Genomic DNA, 16,536 nt, shown 5'->3' on the forward strand with positions numbered 1-16,536 from the left:
TGCAGACATGTCCACAGTAAGCAAGCTTAGCCTGTGGCATTTGCAATCATCTATACATTGTAATGTGAGCTCCTTTCTTTAACTCTCACATTTATAATTGCACACCTAAACAAGAGGGTGTTGCTGACTACATTGCTCTTATACAATCTTTCCCCATTCATACATGGGTATACTTTCCCCATTCATATCAAAGTAGCATAGCAGAGAATGCTTTTTTTTTCTTAGCACATGTATGAAGTGCAAAAGGAGCTGAAAGGAAGACTGAGGGAGATACAGTCACTTATTTCTTTTTCCATTATAGACTCATAGGAGTTGCATTTGTTTAACAGACAATAATCAAAGGAGAAAGAACAAAATGTGTAAGAAATACCCTGACAGGAACTGGAGGGATTGTGCATTCTGACACACGCAATTTTTTTCAAGATATCAGTTTCACATGAGAAATCAAAAGCAGGAGAAGCTGAGGAGGCATTGAAAGCATATTTGAGACCACAGGTCAAACAAGTGGTTTTGAGAACAACGCCTGACAATAATCATAATCATTTTCTCAGAACCGAGAAGAAGCCTGCTGGGGAAAACCAGATTGAGCAGAAGTGGTAAGAGTTCACCAACCTGCAGAGCGCTTTCAAATCGTATCACAACTTCTGGTAGGAAGACAGCCAAAAGAAATGGTAGCCTGGATCTACAGAGCAAAGGACCAAATTTCCACATATAGACAGATGGAGGTGTTTGCACCAGTGGAACTGTGAAATGCAAACAGCAACTTTGTGGGCAAGAAAGAACACACAGGGCTGAAAACTAAGAACGTTTTAGCCAGCGTCCAGCCTTTGGAGATGGCTTTGGCAAAACTATCTGCAGACCAGGAGAATTTATCTTAGGAAGAAACAACTGAGACAAGGGACAGAATGTGCCTAGTAAGAGGTGCAGCATGCACAGTGTGCCCAAAGAAAGCAGAAAAAAAAAAGGGAGTATTTTCCTAGCAGCCAAAAACATTTAGTTTTCTCTGTGCAAATTGTTGGAGAGCTGTGTCCTGTGAAGGATATAACATTTAACTCAAATGAGACATCGACCTTGAACTAAAAACATATCACTAAAACAGTTTGCTATTTAAAAGAACAGGAGCCCCTGCAAATATTATTTTTACACACATATAAATATATACAAAGAGGAAGCAGGAAAAAGGGAAAGAAGAAATTTAACAAAAGGAAAATGAAAATACAGAAATAGCAAGTGGTTGCATTTCTGCTAAACAATCTGATTTTGTACACATTACGTTAAGCCCGAAGTTTCTGAATGGTCTTGTGAAGAAATGTTGTCAATGCCGTGAAATGAAATTGCAAAAAACCTGAAGGATCACATCCTGGCACCGCTACATTCCCAGGCACCTGTGAAAGCTCATCTAATGCTTACTGAGATGCTGCTTAAGAGAAAGCTGAGAATACCTGTGGAACTGTTGATGTTACCAAATGGGGATTGTAACTTCTCGTAAAGCAGCAGAAGGCCTATGATGATAAAGATCTGCACCTTTGCACCCACAAACAGGAGTCTGCGTGTATGTGTGTTTGTTTCTGTGCATATGTACACAAACGCAATAGCAAATTAGGTCTCAAAGGACACTGGCCCCTTTTCAGCGGGAAGTCTTGAACACGCCATGCAGATACCACAATCTTTGTGCTGGAGAGCCACCGGATGAAACAGGGACTCAAACAGGGACTGCTGATGTCTGTGCAAAGGTATGGGCACCCTCCCCTTCTTCTTTGGAGACCTCACTCACCAGTGTGGTTTGTGCTATATATCACCTGGAAAGCTGCAAGCACAACTAGTTTAGCTGGTTCAGGATCATATCCTGGCAGGCAAACAGACAAGTCAGTCAGCTTTTATTTTCCTCTCTTAAGGTCTGTTCTCTGAGGAGTAAAGATTCTCCCTTTATTCCAGTCCTTTTCCTTTGACATCGGTTGATTTTTTTCCTCTTCCACTTCCCAGGAAGGACTGTGAAGTATTCTTCAGGGCCAAATGTTGGCTGATGCCCAGCCCTAAAAGGAAAGACCACTGGAGACAGTGGGAACAGGAGATGCTATTCGGGAAGATCTTGTGAGTCTGGCCACACAGGTGCTTTGGGACCAAAAACACTCCTCATCTGAGTGCAGCTTCCCGGCAAATGTTGAGTTTGGGCTCTAGAGCATGGAAATACTTCATCTTCTCTGAGAAAAGGCCACCAAGTCTGACACAATTCATTGTCCAGAGCTTGGAAACAACCTGAGAAAACCAAAATCATTCTGAAGAAACGTATAAAGTACATGTGCTGGTACGTTTCAGCACTAATTGTTGGAATCTGGCAAGACTTTAAGTGATGGAAAGTATCAAGGCAGCCCAGACGGGGTTACTGATGCTGAGCCTATATTTTGTATGCCCTTAAAATGACAAGGAAGGAAATGAAACTATTGTCAGCACGAAACTCTCAGTGGGAAATGAATAAATTCATGAATTTATCTATGCATGAAGTTAGACAGAAATGTCAGGAATTTGACAGCCAAGCGTTCTTTTGGAAGGAGAGATCTTTCCACGTTCACTGTGGTAGAGGTGGAAGACTAATATTGCCATCCTTTGGCAATATGCTGGGAGAAAATGGAGGTTGTGTGTCACCAACCCCAAAAGCAGGCAAAGTGGTCAGACTCGCTCCCAGGGCAGCTCGTGCTGGCTGGTTCCTTACCTTTCATATCGTGATCTCGGCATGAGACTTTTTCTTATGGTCCCCGTTTCCTCCTCCCCCTCCACGCACTAGTATCTTTTTCATGTCGAGCCGTGCCCAAACGAACTGAAACAAACCCTACTGAGCTGCACACACCAGCTCCAGACACCAATTTACACCAGCACTGACAGAAACTAACCTTCTGTAAATAAGTGACCCATATTAAAGGATTTTAAAGAGCTGTTAAAATCCTCTTTACGTGCCCGTAAACACGTGCCTGTGTTTTCCTTGTTTATTTTTTTTCTCCCTCCTCTTTTCTTTCATAAAAATGGTCCTGCTTCTTCTCCCTAATTCAAATATATGTTAGTGGGGTCAATTACATGATGTGGTCCCTATGTGAGGAGATTTCCCCCCCCCCCCCCATAGCACACAAAAGCCCATCCACTGCTTTGTTCTCAAATAACACAAAGCCAGCAGCAGTGGGAAACATAGCCGGATGAAAGAGCACCCACAAAATACAGAGTTAACCACAAATGACAGGCTCATATTGTGATTTCCAAGAGCCAGCCTGGAAAGATGGAGGGACAAATTCATGTTCCCCAGTCTCCTCCTTACTCTTGAATGACACTGAATGCATGGGGAATTCGCTCAAAATCTGGAGACGTGGTGACACTGCTGAACTTGCAAGGAAGGCACTAGCTCTTCAGCACCGTGGAAGATGTTTAGTCTTCTTGCAGCAGCTCTAATACATTTTTCTTCTCCCCTTTAATGTGGGCCTCCAGTGACACGTGCCCTTTCTTAGCTGCTGATCACTTCAAGATGTTCGAGGCTGGTCTGCAGTGAAAGAGGCAGTGAAGGGGAAATTCAATCTCTGTCACCAGGGCCTGAGAATATGCAACGAATAAGCAGCTTTGCAAATCAAAGAAGTCTGGAAATGATTTGTTCTCTTTTCACTGAACTTAAAATATTTTTTTTCTTCCCAGTGGAACAGATTTCAGGACTAGATTTCACAGAGTTCTTTTGTTTCTAGTAGCCTGAGAAGTGTACTACCCTTCCCAGCCCTCATTACAAATTACACACAAATAGAAATAAGCAGCATCAACACAGAGCTGTCTTTTCACTACCTATTTCCATGGTTCGCTGATGCTTTTTTAGTTGGAAGTGAACAAAACATACATCTCTTTCAGTAACTTCATTCTTCTGCAAGGCTACGAGAAAACTATATGGATCTTCTGGAAGAAAATTATACTTATATAATAGTTTCAGAGAATTTTATGTACAGGAAACAGAGAGATTTCAGCAGAAAAATATACAGTGTAGTCAAGCCTGAGTCAGTCAAGACTGGCTGCCCGTTTCCCAGATCCCAATCCCTTTCTGTTTATGGTGGATGAAACGCTGATGCTCTTGATATAACTTGTTCTCAACCTCTTCAAGCGTGTCCAGCATTTGAACAAACAAACACACGCAAGCAAATAACCCAGGCCAAAACAGAGATGAGTTTCTTGGACCTGTGTGTCCTCTTGTCACCCTCTACCACCTGGCCTCTCTAACCCAGTGAGGGGCAAAACCTCTTTCCATAGTGATGTGGGAGCTTGAATGCCCCAGGCCAACTGAGGGAAGAGCAGTGGGGATCCCTGGCCCAGTTGCAAGTCCCATGATTTTGGGACCAAGGGCTTGAGTCTCAAAGACTTGCATGGTCCTCAAGATTTTGTCTTCCCCAAAAGGAATGACAGGCTCTTTTCAAATACCCAAAAAGTCCCTCATTTCCTTTCAATGCCGTCAGGAGACACTTGTCTGTCTCATCCCTTACGCTGAGGGGCCTATATCATGCACTGGTTTTATTTGGCTTCTTTCTCTTCCTCCTTTTCTAATTATGGGCATTTTTTATCTCTGTCCACTCTTGTCCTGCTATTCTCATCCAGGAGAATGAAGAACTGATGAAAGCCACTGCCCTACTTTCATCACACCATGCTCTTCCCAGCCTGCAGCACAGGCTCCTGCATCTGCTCCACCAGGCAGCGATGCCCCGGTCTGTCAGGGTATCCAGCTAGGTGAGGTGCTCTGCAGCGGGAGGAGGTGAGAAAGAAAAGAGACAGTCTTCCCAACGTGCCGGCACAGCTGTAAATACCCTCCTGGAGATCAAACTAGTCCCCACCTATAGAGAATTTGTTCATCCCTGGACAACTGAAAGACAAATTCTTGTCCTAAGCAGCAGTGATGGCTCCCAGCGTTTTACAGGGATCAAGCCCAGCATGTAAGCTTGGTGGAAGATGGCCTAGCTACCTCTCCTGATCTACCAGGCCAGGGTCCTGGGGCTCCAGCTGGGCTTGTGGAGAGGAAACATCCCCCGCAAAAGCACTTCAACAAATAAGGCGCGGAAAATGTGACTGCCTGTCCTCCCACCCCAGGAAACTGGGATGACTGGTGAGCTGTACTCCCTTCTACATGGCTGTCCCCAGCACTGGGGCTTGTGTGCCAATGCCTGGGTGCCCATGTGGCATCGCAGGGTGTACCCATGTCCTAGTGCAAGGGGTGCCCGTGTCCCAGTGCCCAAATCAGCATATCCAGGTGGAGGATGTACCCACGTCTCAGTGCCCCAGCGCTCAGCAGCCCACGTCCCAGCGCAGGGGGTGCCAACGTGCCGGTGCCCGAACGCCCTCGTCCTAGCGAGCTGTGTGCGCACCCACGCCGCGGAGCCCCACGCCCACGTCCCAGGGCTCAGCTGACATGTCCCAGCGCACCGTGCCACCCGCGTCCGTGCCCCCGGGGCGGGCCGGGCCGGGCTGGGCCGGCCGGGGGCGGAGCCGCGCTGCGCCGGGGCGCCCAGGAGCGGAGCAGCGCAGCGCAGCGGGGCCGGAGCCGGGGCCGGCGATGGGCGCCGGGCGCTGGGTGCTGCTGGCGGCGCTGCTGGCGGCGCTCGGGCCGCCGCGCTGCGCGGCCGGTGAGTGCGGGCGGGCGTCGGCGGGGGACGGCGGAGGCGCGGGGTGGTGGCACGGGGCAGGCGGGGTGCCGGGGGTCTGCGGCAGCCCACCCCCCCCCCCCCCCAGCAGCCAGGCAGCTGCCCCCCGGCTCTGGGTGATGCCGGGGCCAAGCAGGGCAAGGTGGGGAGGGAGCAGGGTTTGCTCAGCCCGAGCAAGGAGCAAAGGGACAGAGACCCCCCACTCCAGCGGGGGGAAAAGGCTCGGGCCCTGCCGGAGCCCCTGCGGCTTCAGAGAGGGCCCAGGAGGGAGAGGGGCATTTGCTCACAGCCTTGTGCACGGGGAGCGTTTTACCCTGCGGGTGCAGCTCAGCGCCTGGGCAGCAGCGCTTCGGTGCCAGCAGGTTTGCGCGTGGGCACCCCGGCGCCCACCGCCCAGCCCAGCCCGGCTCGCTGGGCCCGCGGGCTTCAGCGACGTGGGCAACGATTAAATGCTGGTAGGGAGGCTCGGCCGCGGTGGCCCTGCGAGTTTCTGGCAGCAGCCCGCTCTGTCGACCCGAAAGAGAGGTAGCTGGATCCATAGGGAGCCTTTCGCAAGGAGCCCGGGTCAGGTGCGCGCAGTCTTGCGGAGGAAGTCCTGGTGCTGTCAGTCCCCGTTTTCAGTTTCGCATTATCACCGAGGAAAAGACATGCAAAGAAGCAAGCAGGTTTTGCACTTAAAGGCAGCGTGCCATGCTCAGGGCTGCCTGGTGCACAGCTGCAGGTTGTGAGCTCTTACGGGTTTATAATAAGTCCGTATTCAGGGGTTGCCGGATATCTTGGTGTCAGTGTGAGGATGTGATTCTCGGTACAGGTGGCAGTAGTGCAAATGTGTGTTTGGGGCAGAGTAAGGTAAAAGTCTTGACTGTAACAGCAGGAATCTGCAATAGTGCGAGCTCAAAGCTGTTTTCAGATTTAAACAGCGATCAGGGAATGTTTCATAAAAAAGCAGTGTTTGAACCCAGCGAGTCACTTTGGAAGTGCAGCGTAGCCCCTGGGAAAATTCGCTTCTTCTGACACCCCCCCGAGGAAGATAGGAAATGCCACGGGCTGAGGTGCAAATGCTCTTTACACCTCCTTCTATCACGTTCCTGAATGTGAAGATGCGCTGCAACAAGTGTGTGAGCAGAAGGCTGTCGTCATCAGGTGAATTATTTCCAGTAATGGGAAAGCCAGGGCTACAGATGTAGTGATTTTTTTGGCAGATCTGTATGTTTTCTAATACGTTCCTTACTGGGACGGTAGTAGAATGGCTTAACTGTTTCAGGCGTGGGGTATGTAATTTCCCATTTATTGTTTCAATCTGCAGTAAAGTATCTCGCCTCTAATAATAGGCAGACTTGCTTGGTAAGACTTTGTTCTCTAGGCTGGGAACAGAAGAGGAGTGCAGGACCTGCTGGGTGTACACTGAGCATCTTTATTTCTCTAATATCTGCTTCGTCACAGCGGTTGGTCATTCTGCCCCTAGGGCTTGAGCTGCACGTTAGGATGTGGCATTGCCACACTTTGGTTTTGCTGCGGTTCCAGATGTTGGTTCCAGATGTTTCAAGAGACCAGCATTTTGCTTGCAAGTAGTTTTTTTTTTTTTTACCCATGCCCGTTTTTCTCTCAGTCCAAGCTGGAGTAAGGAAAGAGGGCTACTCCAGCGTCTCAGGCACCCATGCAGGACTTTCAGGGCTTGGTTTCAGCTCCTTTGCTCTAGTACGAGCTTTTAGTGCGATCCTGAGCAAATTGCTCTGGACACAGTAAGAGGTGTCCTGCAATACAGGGCGAATCCCCTCTAAGACGCCATAAGGATTAGCTGTATCCCAAATGGCAAGGTATGGAAGGGGTACTTAAAAAGACAGCTCTAGATTTGAGAAATTGCTGTTGTTGCCTAAGTCAGAGTACAAAGAAGCAAGTATTTCATCCCTGAGCCAGCAAGCATCTTTTTCCTAGATAATCAAAACAGCAACTGTGGCCAAGATCCCCTTTGCTCTTTGAAGTTTTTCTTTAAACTCGAAGCAACGGAGATTATGGGGGGAGCTGCTGGGGAAGAGAAATCAGACGAACCTTTTCGGGGCCCCACGGGCTACGCGGGCAGAGACCGCAAGCGCGGGCGCGCGCGTGTTCGGTCCGTGTCCTCCCCGTGCAGGAATCCCCAGAGCCTCAGGGAATTGCTGAGGGCCGCACAAAGCTCGGAGGAGAGCTGAAACGCCTTGAAACGGAGCATGAAATTTGCTGTTTCAACCAAGCGCGTGCTTTTCGTGAATTGGGTGATTAGAAAAGCCTGCTGGGTCGGACTGGTGTCAGGAAGTGAATGCCTCCAGTTTGGATAACCTCCGCTGGCGGGAGGGAGGGAAGGGAGGGGAGCTTTGGGGCCCGCTCGCTGGCTTGTTTGCTTTGGACAAATCTTTTTGGAGCCGGTTGGCCGTTTTAAAGCTGGTCGCCTGGCCAGCGGGCTCAGCGGCACCTAAGTAAATTGCAACAGGCTGCAAGTTTAGCAGCGGTCACATGGCCTTTGTTTGTGTTAGGATAGTAAAGATTAGGAAGCACTTTTAAAAAGCTCAGTCTCCCCCCCCCCCCCCCCCAAAAGGGAAACCCATTGTTTTGTATGTTAAGCAGCGAGAGCGTTTTCTCTTTCCTCCCTAAGACCAGACTAGGCAAACTTTAAAACTCTTCTCAAGTTTCTGTCTAGAAGTCTCATTTCTCTAGAGTTAAAAATAGCGAGCAATTTAGCAGAGGAGTATATGCCGCCTCAAAATTAGGTTGTGTTTCTTGGCGCTCCGTAAAGCACACTAGACTCATGCTCCATTCCTCACAATAGTAATGACGTAGCTTTAACATTTTGGAGTTGTTTGATGTTTTGGGACTCGCGCTTGCCTCAGAGCAAACTCAGCTGAACTCTGGCTGGAGTAAAAAGATTGGGTTTTATACCTGCGTTACTCCTTTTTAAAACGTAAGTCGTTTTTTTCCGAAGAAGCGGCAAACGAATTTAGACACAATTCCGGTCTGGCACCAAGCCCTTGTTTGTCGAAAGCAGCAAGGTAGGTTTCCTGATCCCAGAGGGTTTTTTGTATACCTGGGAAAACCTCAAGAAGCTTGGGAACGATCTAGTGAAAGCAGCTATTTGTGGACTGTTCTCTAGATCTCCTCTCTGAAAAGTTTTGTTTTGGAGGAACTGCTTTTTTTATGGAGCAATTCATCTAGCTGGGGGCTGGTGTGGGCAGTGCTGGGAGGGAGGAGGAAAACGCAGTTGAAGGACTCTGTCTGTTAAGGAATTTGTAGATGGGGGAATGAAGCCCTTCGAAAGATCTGGTAAATAATCTTCTCTTGGGAAAAATGTCTGGAAAAATATAGTCTGCAGAGCGGAATGCGGCCCTGGGGAAACAAAGGCTAAATAGCACCCAGCTCCTACACACCGTTGGGAGGCCTTTCGCCTTACATCTGCAGTTATTTTCGCTCTGAAAGCAACTCAGCGAAGGCAGTTTGCAGAAACGCTCTTGCGACCGATTCCCAGAGTGTCTCTCCGTTACACAGCAGCTCCCAGCTGCGCGGAGCAGTCGTGCCAAGATACCCCAAAACGCTTTCTCTGCTCTGTGCGCTTACCTGGTTTTCACAAGCTGGCGCGTCCCCCCTGCTCCAAACGCTGCTGCTGCCGGCTGCTGAACTCACCTTCTCCTGGGTGCAAATTGCCTAAAAACAGGCACGCAGATCCCCTCCTGGGGCTCTTTCTCTGCCGGAGGCCTTTTCCTTCTTCATTGTTGTCATGTTCATTGAACCAAATGCTGCAGGATCAGCTTACATCACCCGGTGCCCCTGAAAATGCCCCTGAAATGCTGCACAGGTCAGTTGGATGCCTTTTCTCATCCAGCCCTTTGACCGCAGAGGGTGCAACTCATCTCATTTTGGCCATCTGACGTCTGGACAGCTGAAGCCCAGGATGCCCATGTGAAGGGTGGTGGGTCCGGCGAAAGCAGGTGTGGGTCAGAGCTGGCTAGAGACGGCCAAACTCAAATCCCGCTCCTGTGTTGTTGCCACGGCCGCAGCTTCCTTTTCCTTCCAAAACATGTGCCTCTGTTTTGCCAGCTGGCTGTGGAAGACTCAGTCAGAGGGCGGCACGGGCAAGTTGGAGCGTGGGCAGTTGGGGAGATGCTGGGTATGAGCAGAAGCGCCGCTACAGTTTTTCATGCTATCTGCACGATTAGCAAGGGCAGGGTAGTCAGCTGAAAGTGCCTGAGAGAGGCCCCCAAAAAGGCTTTACTGAAGCACTGTGTCCCAAATTCCTCCTGCTCAAGGATCCTTTTATTTTCCAGTCCCGAGGGAGCGATTCAGCAGAAATAGATGCTTCCAGCTCCTACTTCTCCCCTGCCAAAGAGAAACGTAAGCAACTGAGCACGTTCTTTAGCTTAGGCCCTCTGGTTTGTTTTAAGGGGTTTTTGGAGGTGTTTCCTGTACATCCAGTCTTGGGACAGCCCCTAGCTCCAAGTAACCTCCTTGGGGCTCTTAGAAGATGTCTCTTAGAGGTTCCAAATTTTCGGTGCGTCTGTAAATGAACAACCTTTAATTATTAATTGAAGCAGTTGGGCTTTGCAGGGTTTTTGGGGGGGGGGCTTTTAGGAGAGTTAGTGGCTGGTGCTAACAAAACTGGGGTCTTTTTTTGCAGATGATGCTGACAGAAATCAAGGCCTGAGGCCCTATCTATCGCTATTAGCAGGAGCACTGTCAGCAGAGTCCCACCGTGCCAAGAGAGGCATTGCTCCCGTTAGCCATTGGCCTCACCAGAGCACAAAGCAGACCGGAGAAGAGCCTTCCACCAGCTCTCTAGGACAGATTAAATTTAACCCCACAGTAGGACACATTGTGATTAATGAGCACAAAGACATCACGTTCAATTGCTCCATTAAAGTCCCTCATTCGCTGGTCAGGCCAGACACCCCTGGCATTTCCTTGTGGAAGGATGGGAGGGAACTGCACATGCTGGACCGCATCGCTACCAGCCACTTCGAGATCTCCGATGAGGAGGAGGTAGCGATGACCTCCACCTTCAGGTAAGCGGTGCAGTTCTTCTTGTGCAGATGGGGAGGAGGGGCTCCTGTGGACCCCTGAGTGCTGGCTCCTGGGGAGAGGCTGGAGGCCAGACAGGTGGCAAGAGCAGGAGGTTGGGACTGCGATTGGTGCTTGCGGAAAACTGGCTGGTGGGGGGACTGAAGTTTGCTGTCCCTGAATACCCAGAGCTTGACTCTTCTTAGGCGCTATCCTGAAAGAACAGTGAAGGAAAGCGAACTGCTGTACCTTGTTGGCTGAGGTCTGCACATCCAGCAGAGCAGCCAGGAGCAAACGTAATCTTCATTCTGGCCTTCCCTAGTCCTCGAAGCCTAATTTTGGAAACCCAGCTTTTGTTAGATGTGTGTTGTGGGGTAGCTGGCACTAATTCAAACCCCACCTCCAGCCTGACAGTATTGCTGTGCCTTCTGTGGAAGCTGTTTGCAGGACAAGTTTCCCTGTAAGAGCCCTTATGTGGTCTCCATTCTCTCTTGTAGCATCCAGGCTGCCCAGCGCTCAGATAACGGCTCCTACATCTGCAAACTCAATATCTCCGACGTGGAGATTGCATCAGATCCAATCTTCGTGCAGCTAGAAGGTGAGCTGGAAGAGAGCAAGGCTAAAAGTGTTGGAAGTATGAGATCTCCTGAGACCTGTCTGAGAGGCCGAACCAGAGGCTGTGACCTTGGAGCTGACAGCTGCTAGCTATCCACCAGAAATGGAGAGTATTGGATGGGAAGGGGGTTATTGCCAGAGCTGGGGACAGCCCCAGGCAGGACAGTTTGGGGGTTTTTGTTACAGGCATTGCCCACATGCGTGAAGCTGTGATCTCTGAATCTCTTGCTTCTCTGCTTGTGTCCGAACAGGGCTCCCGCACTTCATTCAGCAGCCGGAGAAGCTGAATGTCACCAAGAACAGCCCTTTCAATCTCACGTGTCAAGCCGTGGGCCCGCCAGAGCCTGTGGAGATCTACTGGTTTCGGAACAACATCCAAGTCAATGCGAAGCCCCACATCTCCCCATCAGTCCTGACTGTACCAGGTAAGCCTGGCAGCATCTTTGCATGCTGGGGAGGCCTCTGCGTGACCTTCAGGAAGGGGAGGGTAGGAATGTGTCTTGGGCAGTCTCATAGCCTGTGCCTTTGGCCTTGCAGCTCCCTGTTAGGCAGGTGATGCGTTCCCATGCACGACCACAAGGTTGTTGCAATCTGTTTTATTTTTGTTTGGCAGCCTCTATTGCTGATGCTTGGCTGGAAGGCTGTAATCTTGTGTCACCAAGGATCAAGTCAGTGTTGTGGGAGTGTGGTGGCCCATGGCAGACCTATTCCAGGGGGGCAGATGCAAGGCTTGTCAGTCAAAGTGGTCGACGTGGTGTCAAGGAGGCACAGGATGAAAAGCACATTCAGCGGACTCACAGAGCATTTGTGTGGGTCCTGGACACTGTTGCTGCACACATAGCTTGGCATTTGGGCATTTCTTTGAGGACCTAGACGCTATTGTCCTGAATTTAGTTTAGAGCCCTGCGGTTCACATAGCACGTGCTCCCAGAAGTTGTGGCAGCAAAAGGAGTGCATTGGGAGGATGCGAAGGACATGAGAGTCCAATCTCTTGTGGGAGCTCATTCCCTGCCCTGGCTGTGGTCACTTCCAACCAGTAAAGGCTTTTCCACTCCTGGAACAGGGACCCAGAGAGACTGTGGCATCTCCATCCTTGGAGATGCTCACAACTTAGCTGGACCGTTAGAAACCTGACCTAACTTAGAAGTCGGATCTAATTTCAAAGATGTCTCTACGTTGAGTAGGGGTTTGGACCAGTGACCTCCTGAGGTCACTTGCAACCTACTCTGTTCTAACTCATCTTGTTTTAGTGAAGGACCACTTAGCCCAAAGACTCATCTGTATCTTCCAGGCAGAGCAGCTAGTCTAATTAAAAAAAAAAAAAACCCTCCTCTCCCTATACTCTTACTGCTGTAGGTAGAACATGGCAGTGTGTGTTGGGAATTTCCTCCTAGATTCCTCCTACCAGACAGATAAAACCAGCTCAGCATAGATAAGTTTCCCAGGAGGTTTGGCACAAAATATGAACTATATGAATTGTATACAGCAGGCCTCAGCAGTCCAGCTGAGTTTGCAGAGGTACCAGTTTGCAAAATTAAGTCTTAGCCTGCAAGTGCTCAATCCCATCTCCGTTGCAGCCACTGATTGACTGGTTGCGCCAGTCTCCCTGAGCTACCTCTCCCTCTGTTGCTGAAGCAAGCACAGGGGGCGGGAGACGTAATGAGTCCTCATGAGGTGGAGTCTGGGGAAAACAGGTTTTGAAGCCAGCTGAGTGACTTCGTATCTCTTGAGGTAGGTGATGGCCGTGGCAGAGATATGGATGAAGAACTGGATAATCTGACATAATGTGGGGAAACTGTTATCTGGAAAATCTAGCCAAGATAAGACCTATAAGCACTGGAATAGGAGTGGAGGGATCTAAAGTGCAGTGTCCAGCCTCCTAGCGGATCAGATCGGAAGCCTGACAGAGATTTGTGACTATGCTGGTATTTTCTGTTGGATATACTGAATTCTTAGCACAGGGCTAGTAACATCCTCATTGAGGATGTTAGTTCAGTTACCTTCTGAACTATTTAATGAAGTGCTAGGTAAAGAGCAAGCCTAGCTTGTACAGATGACCTCTGTAAAGTCTCCTCTCGGGCATTACAGCCAGGCAGTTATTTTGGACCAGGTAGCTGCTGAGCCTTAGCTAACAAGGCCCGTTGAGAGAAATGGTTTATTCACACCACGCTAGGGGACCGCGTGACTCTTGGAACAGAGCAGGAGGTCCAGGGGCAGCTCTAGGTTGGGGCTGCTCCCTAGAGAGCTGTGCCCACCCACAGGCACTTGGTTGGAGTGGCCTCCTTAAGTATCCTGGCTCCAGGTACAGTGGGAGGAGAGGGCTAAGCCAGATCTTGCGCTGGGGAAGGGGTGCAGCATGTATCTCAAGAGAGGATTAGAGGAGCCATGAGAAGAATAGTTTGAGAATGGCTGTTGCCAGTGTATCTGGATGGAGGTGCAGCATTGTGTCCTGCCAGCCCAAGGACTCAGGCCCGCATCAGCCTCTAAAAAGACACACACACCCGCCCCTGTATGCTCCGTCTTCTGGCAGTAGCACCTCAGCCCCAGGAGCAAAGCAAGGATGTGGGAAAGGGCTGCCAAGGCCCCAGGTCCTCTCAAAGCACTTGTGGGTGGGCCAGGACTTCTGCATGACCCCAGCCCTTGTCTCTCACATGGCCATGATTTGAGTTACACTTCCGTAACCTCATGGTGAGGCTCTGAAACAAGAGATCTTTGGAAGCCCCTGGGGTCTTTCTAGGATGAGAAGAGTTCTGTGCACCCATCCTAAAATTGCTTAGCACTGGGACCGTGTCCCAGCTCTTGCCACTCTCCATCCTTACCACGGGGAGCATGGCTCTGCCCAGCAGCTTTCTGTGCTGCTTATTCGCCAGCCCTGGGGACTGCTCTTTCAGGGGTGATCTAGGGGCAGCAACCCCCATCCAACAGCTGCAGAAATTTCTTCCACAGAAGAAAAAGGGCATGCAAACTCTGTCGTACACCACAAGCAGATTTTTCTTATAGCCTGTGGCCAAGCCACCCGGTATCTTGCAGGTGTTATCAGCTATTTTACTGGTTATCTGCTCTCTTTTCTCTCAGAGGCCTGCAGTTGGCCCCTGCATCATGTCTCCATGCCAGCCTGGTGGAGCACAGGGAGAAAAGTCCTCCATTGCAACATAAAACTTAGTATGATTTTGCTGCAGATGCAGAACAGAGGGAGGATTTCTTGATTTGCTCACAGAAGGAGGCCACTAGCTAATTAGCAGCTAGATTATAATTGACTTGTCTTGCCTTCCAAAGATAGACTTTAAAAGGCAGTGAAAGCCGGAAGAAGTGACTCATTCCGCTTGGATTTTCTTGCATCCGGTTGGCAAATGTTAGATCGGGTCATTTGAACAGTCTCCGTCCTGGTCCGGGAGTGCTGTTGAACTGAAAGGGACTGCTGCTTGTATGAGTAAAGGCTTGACATGTCCAGGGCACTACAGCAAGTCCTTCATGTTGCAGTAACAGGAAGGCATTTCACTAAACTCAACCTGGATAAGGTTGTTTTTAATCCCCCAAACAGCAGGCCCTTGGTGCGGGATTGTGTCCTGGTACTACTAAAGCTGGTGTCCAAATGTCCTTGATATCTCTCTGGGCTTGGGTTGGTCCACAGTGAATGGGTTCATTCTAGTTCTACAACTAGAGCGGACTATTTTTCTTCCACTGGAGAGGAAAAGGCTGTAAAACCAAGACCTGGACGTTACCCAACCAGCAGTGGGATGTGCTGGTATAATGGAACAGGCTGGTATATTGTCTCCCTTCCCCATTTCCATCCAGTGACAGTCACGCCCTCCCCCTTTGCAGCCAACCTCGCAGACGGCTGCTGAATGCCTGACTAAATGAGCTGCAGAGGCAGATGGCTGTTTTTGTGCACTTTAATGCAGATCTTTGAGGGTTGCCGAGCTGAATAAAGCTTCTGTGAATGTTGCGCACAATTTGAACTTCTCTTGGGGAAGGCAGCAGGGGACATGCTCCAAGGTACCCCTCCAGGTGTGTCCTGGAGGGACAGCTCTGCACTCGCAGAAGACCCATTTGCATGAGACCAAAATCCTGAGCACTGTGGCTTGCTGGGGTCATCTTGCACAGGCCCTGCTAAGAGCCTAGGGATAACGAGCAGGGGTCTGTATGCAGGTATTTCCAGTGACCCCGAAAAGCTGTCTTATCAGCTGGGAGATTTCAGTAATCTTCAAAAGTATTAAGTCATCTGGTTCAAGCCATGGTGGTGGGCTCTTCTGCTTTCTGCCTTTCCCTTTTTGAATGCAAAACAAGTGCTTACTCAGGAGGTTGTGCAAGGGGGCCATAAAAACACACAGTCCTGTCCGTTCTGCCAGATTTCACACTGACCGCGCTCACATGCTCATGGTGCGGAAGGTGGGTGAGCTGGACCGTTGGGGGTCACTCTCGGCCACCATGCTGCAGAAGGTACGAGGGAAGCGGTTAGTGCAAAAAGAGAGGTCTTTTGCGTTACTGGAAAAGAAGAAAGTAACAGTAAAACAAAGGAAGCCACAAGGGTTTTCTGTGAACAACAGGTGGAGGGTTGATGTGATTTGGGCATTTTGTACGGGTGCAGCAAGCAGGTCCTTGTTTTTCCTACTGCAGGCCTTAACGAAACAGCGCTGTTCAGCTGTGAGGCTCACAACAGTAAAGGGCTGACTGCATCGAACCCAGGGCAGGTCAATGTGAAAGGTAAGCAGGAACGTGACAACAGCCTTACCTGTTCAGTCATGGATCCAAGCAGGAGCTGTTCTGGTCTCCACTTTCCCCATAGTCGTTCTTACACTAGCGGACAGGCGTATTTTTGGGATTTCCATATTTATTTTTCCCCATTTGAAACCTACATTTGAAAATCAAACAGGGTGCACGTAAGAGCATGGTCACCCAGTGCAATTCTGTCATCTGGAACAAGCACAACCCCAGTATTGCAGCCATGGGAGGAAGCTCCAAAAAGCACATTTGAAAGCAGAACTGTCAAACTCGGAGTAGGTTTCGGAAGGGCTTTATCGCTCTTTTCCTTCCTTCAAAGCCAGGGCTGTGCTCATATCTTCCATAGGAAGCGACGGAAATTCTCAACATTCCTGTTGGGAACAACTCTGGCAGTGCAAGGAAGGTGTTCCCCGAAATATGTCATTGGCTCTAAGCAACCAGAGTGCTGTTTTCAGCTCACTAATACATAATATGGTCAAAATAGATCTGAAAATGGCTCTTTCTGCCTGCCCATTGGTCTAAAATATCC

The 16,536-nt window shown here is 49.7% G+C and overlaps 1 protein-coding gene across 7 annotated transcripts in view; it reads left to right on the plus strand.

Moving 5' to 3' along the window:
- The first annotated feature begins 5,495 nt into the window (after positions 1-5,495).
- Positions 5,496-16,536, plus strand: part of MERTK (MER proto-oncogene, tyrosine kinase) — a 30,453-nt gene continuing 19,412 nt past the window's right edge. For 2 of the 7 annotated variants that reach the window (XM_068940454.1, XM_068940456.1), the window contains exons 1-5: positions 5,512-5,630; positions 10,291-10,675; positions 11,168-11,268; positions 11,537-11,710; positions 15,903-15,989. In XM_068940454.1, coding sequence (XP_068796555.1) covers positions 5,561-5,630; positions 10,291-10,675; positions 11,168-11,268; positions 11,537-11,710; positions 15,903-15,989 — 817 coding nt within the window. In that variant the 5' untranslated portion in view covers positions 5,512-5,560. Of the gene's footprint in view, positions 5,631-10,290; positions 10,676-11,167; positions 11,269-11,536; positions 11,711-15,902; positions 15,990-16,536 lie in introns of all 7 variants that reach the window. The other 5 variants (XM_068940455.1, XM_068940457.1, XM_068940453.1 and 2 more) reach the window with 4 other exon arrangements.

The sequence above is a fragment of the Struthio camelus genome, chromosome 3, assembly GCF_040807025.1.
Source record: "Struthio camelus isolate bStrCam1 chromosome 3, bStrCam1.hap1, whole genome shotgun sequence".
In the NCBI taxonomy this organism is placed as follows: Eukaryota; Metazoa; Chordata; class Aves; order Struthioniformes; family Struthionidae; genus Struthio; species Struthio camelus.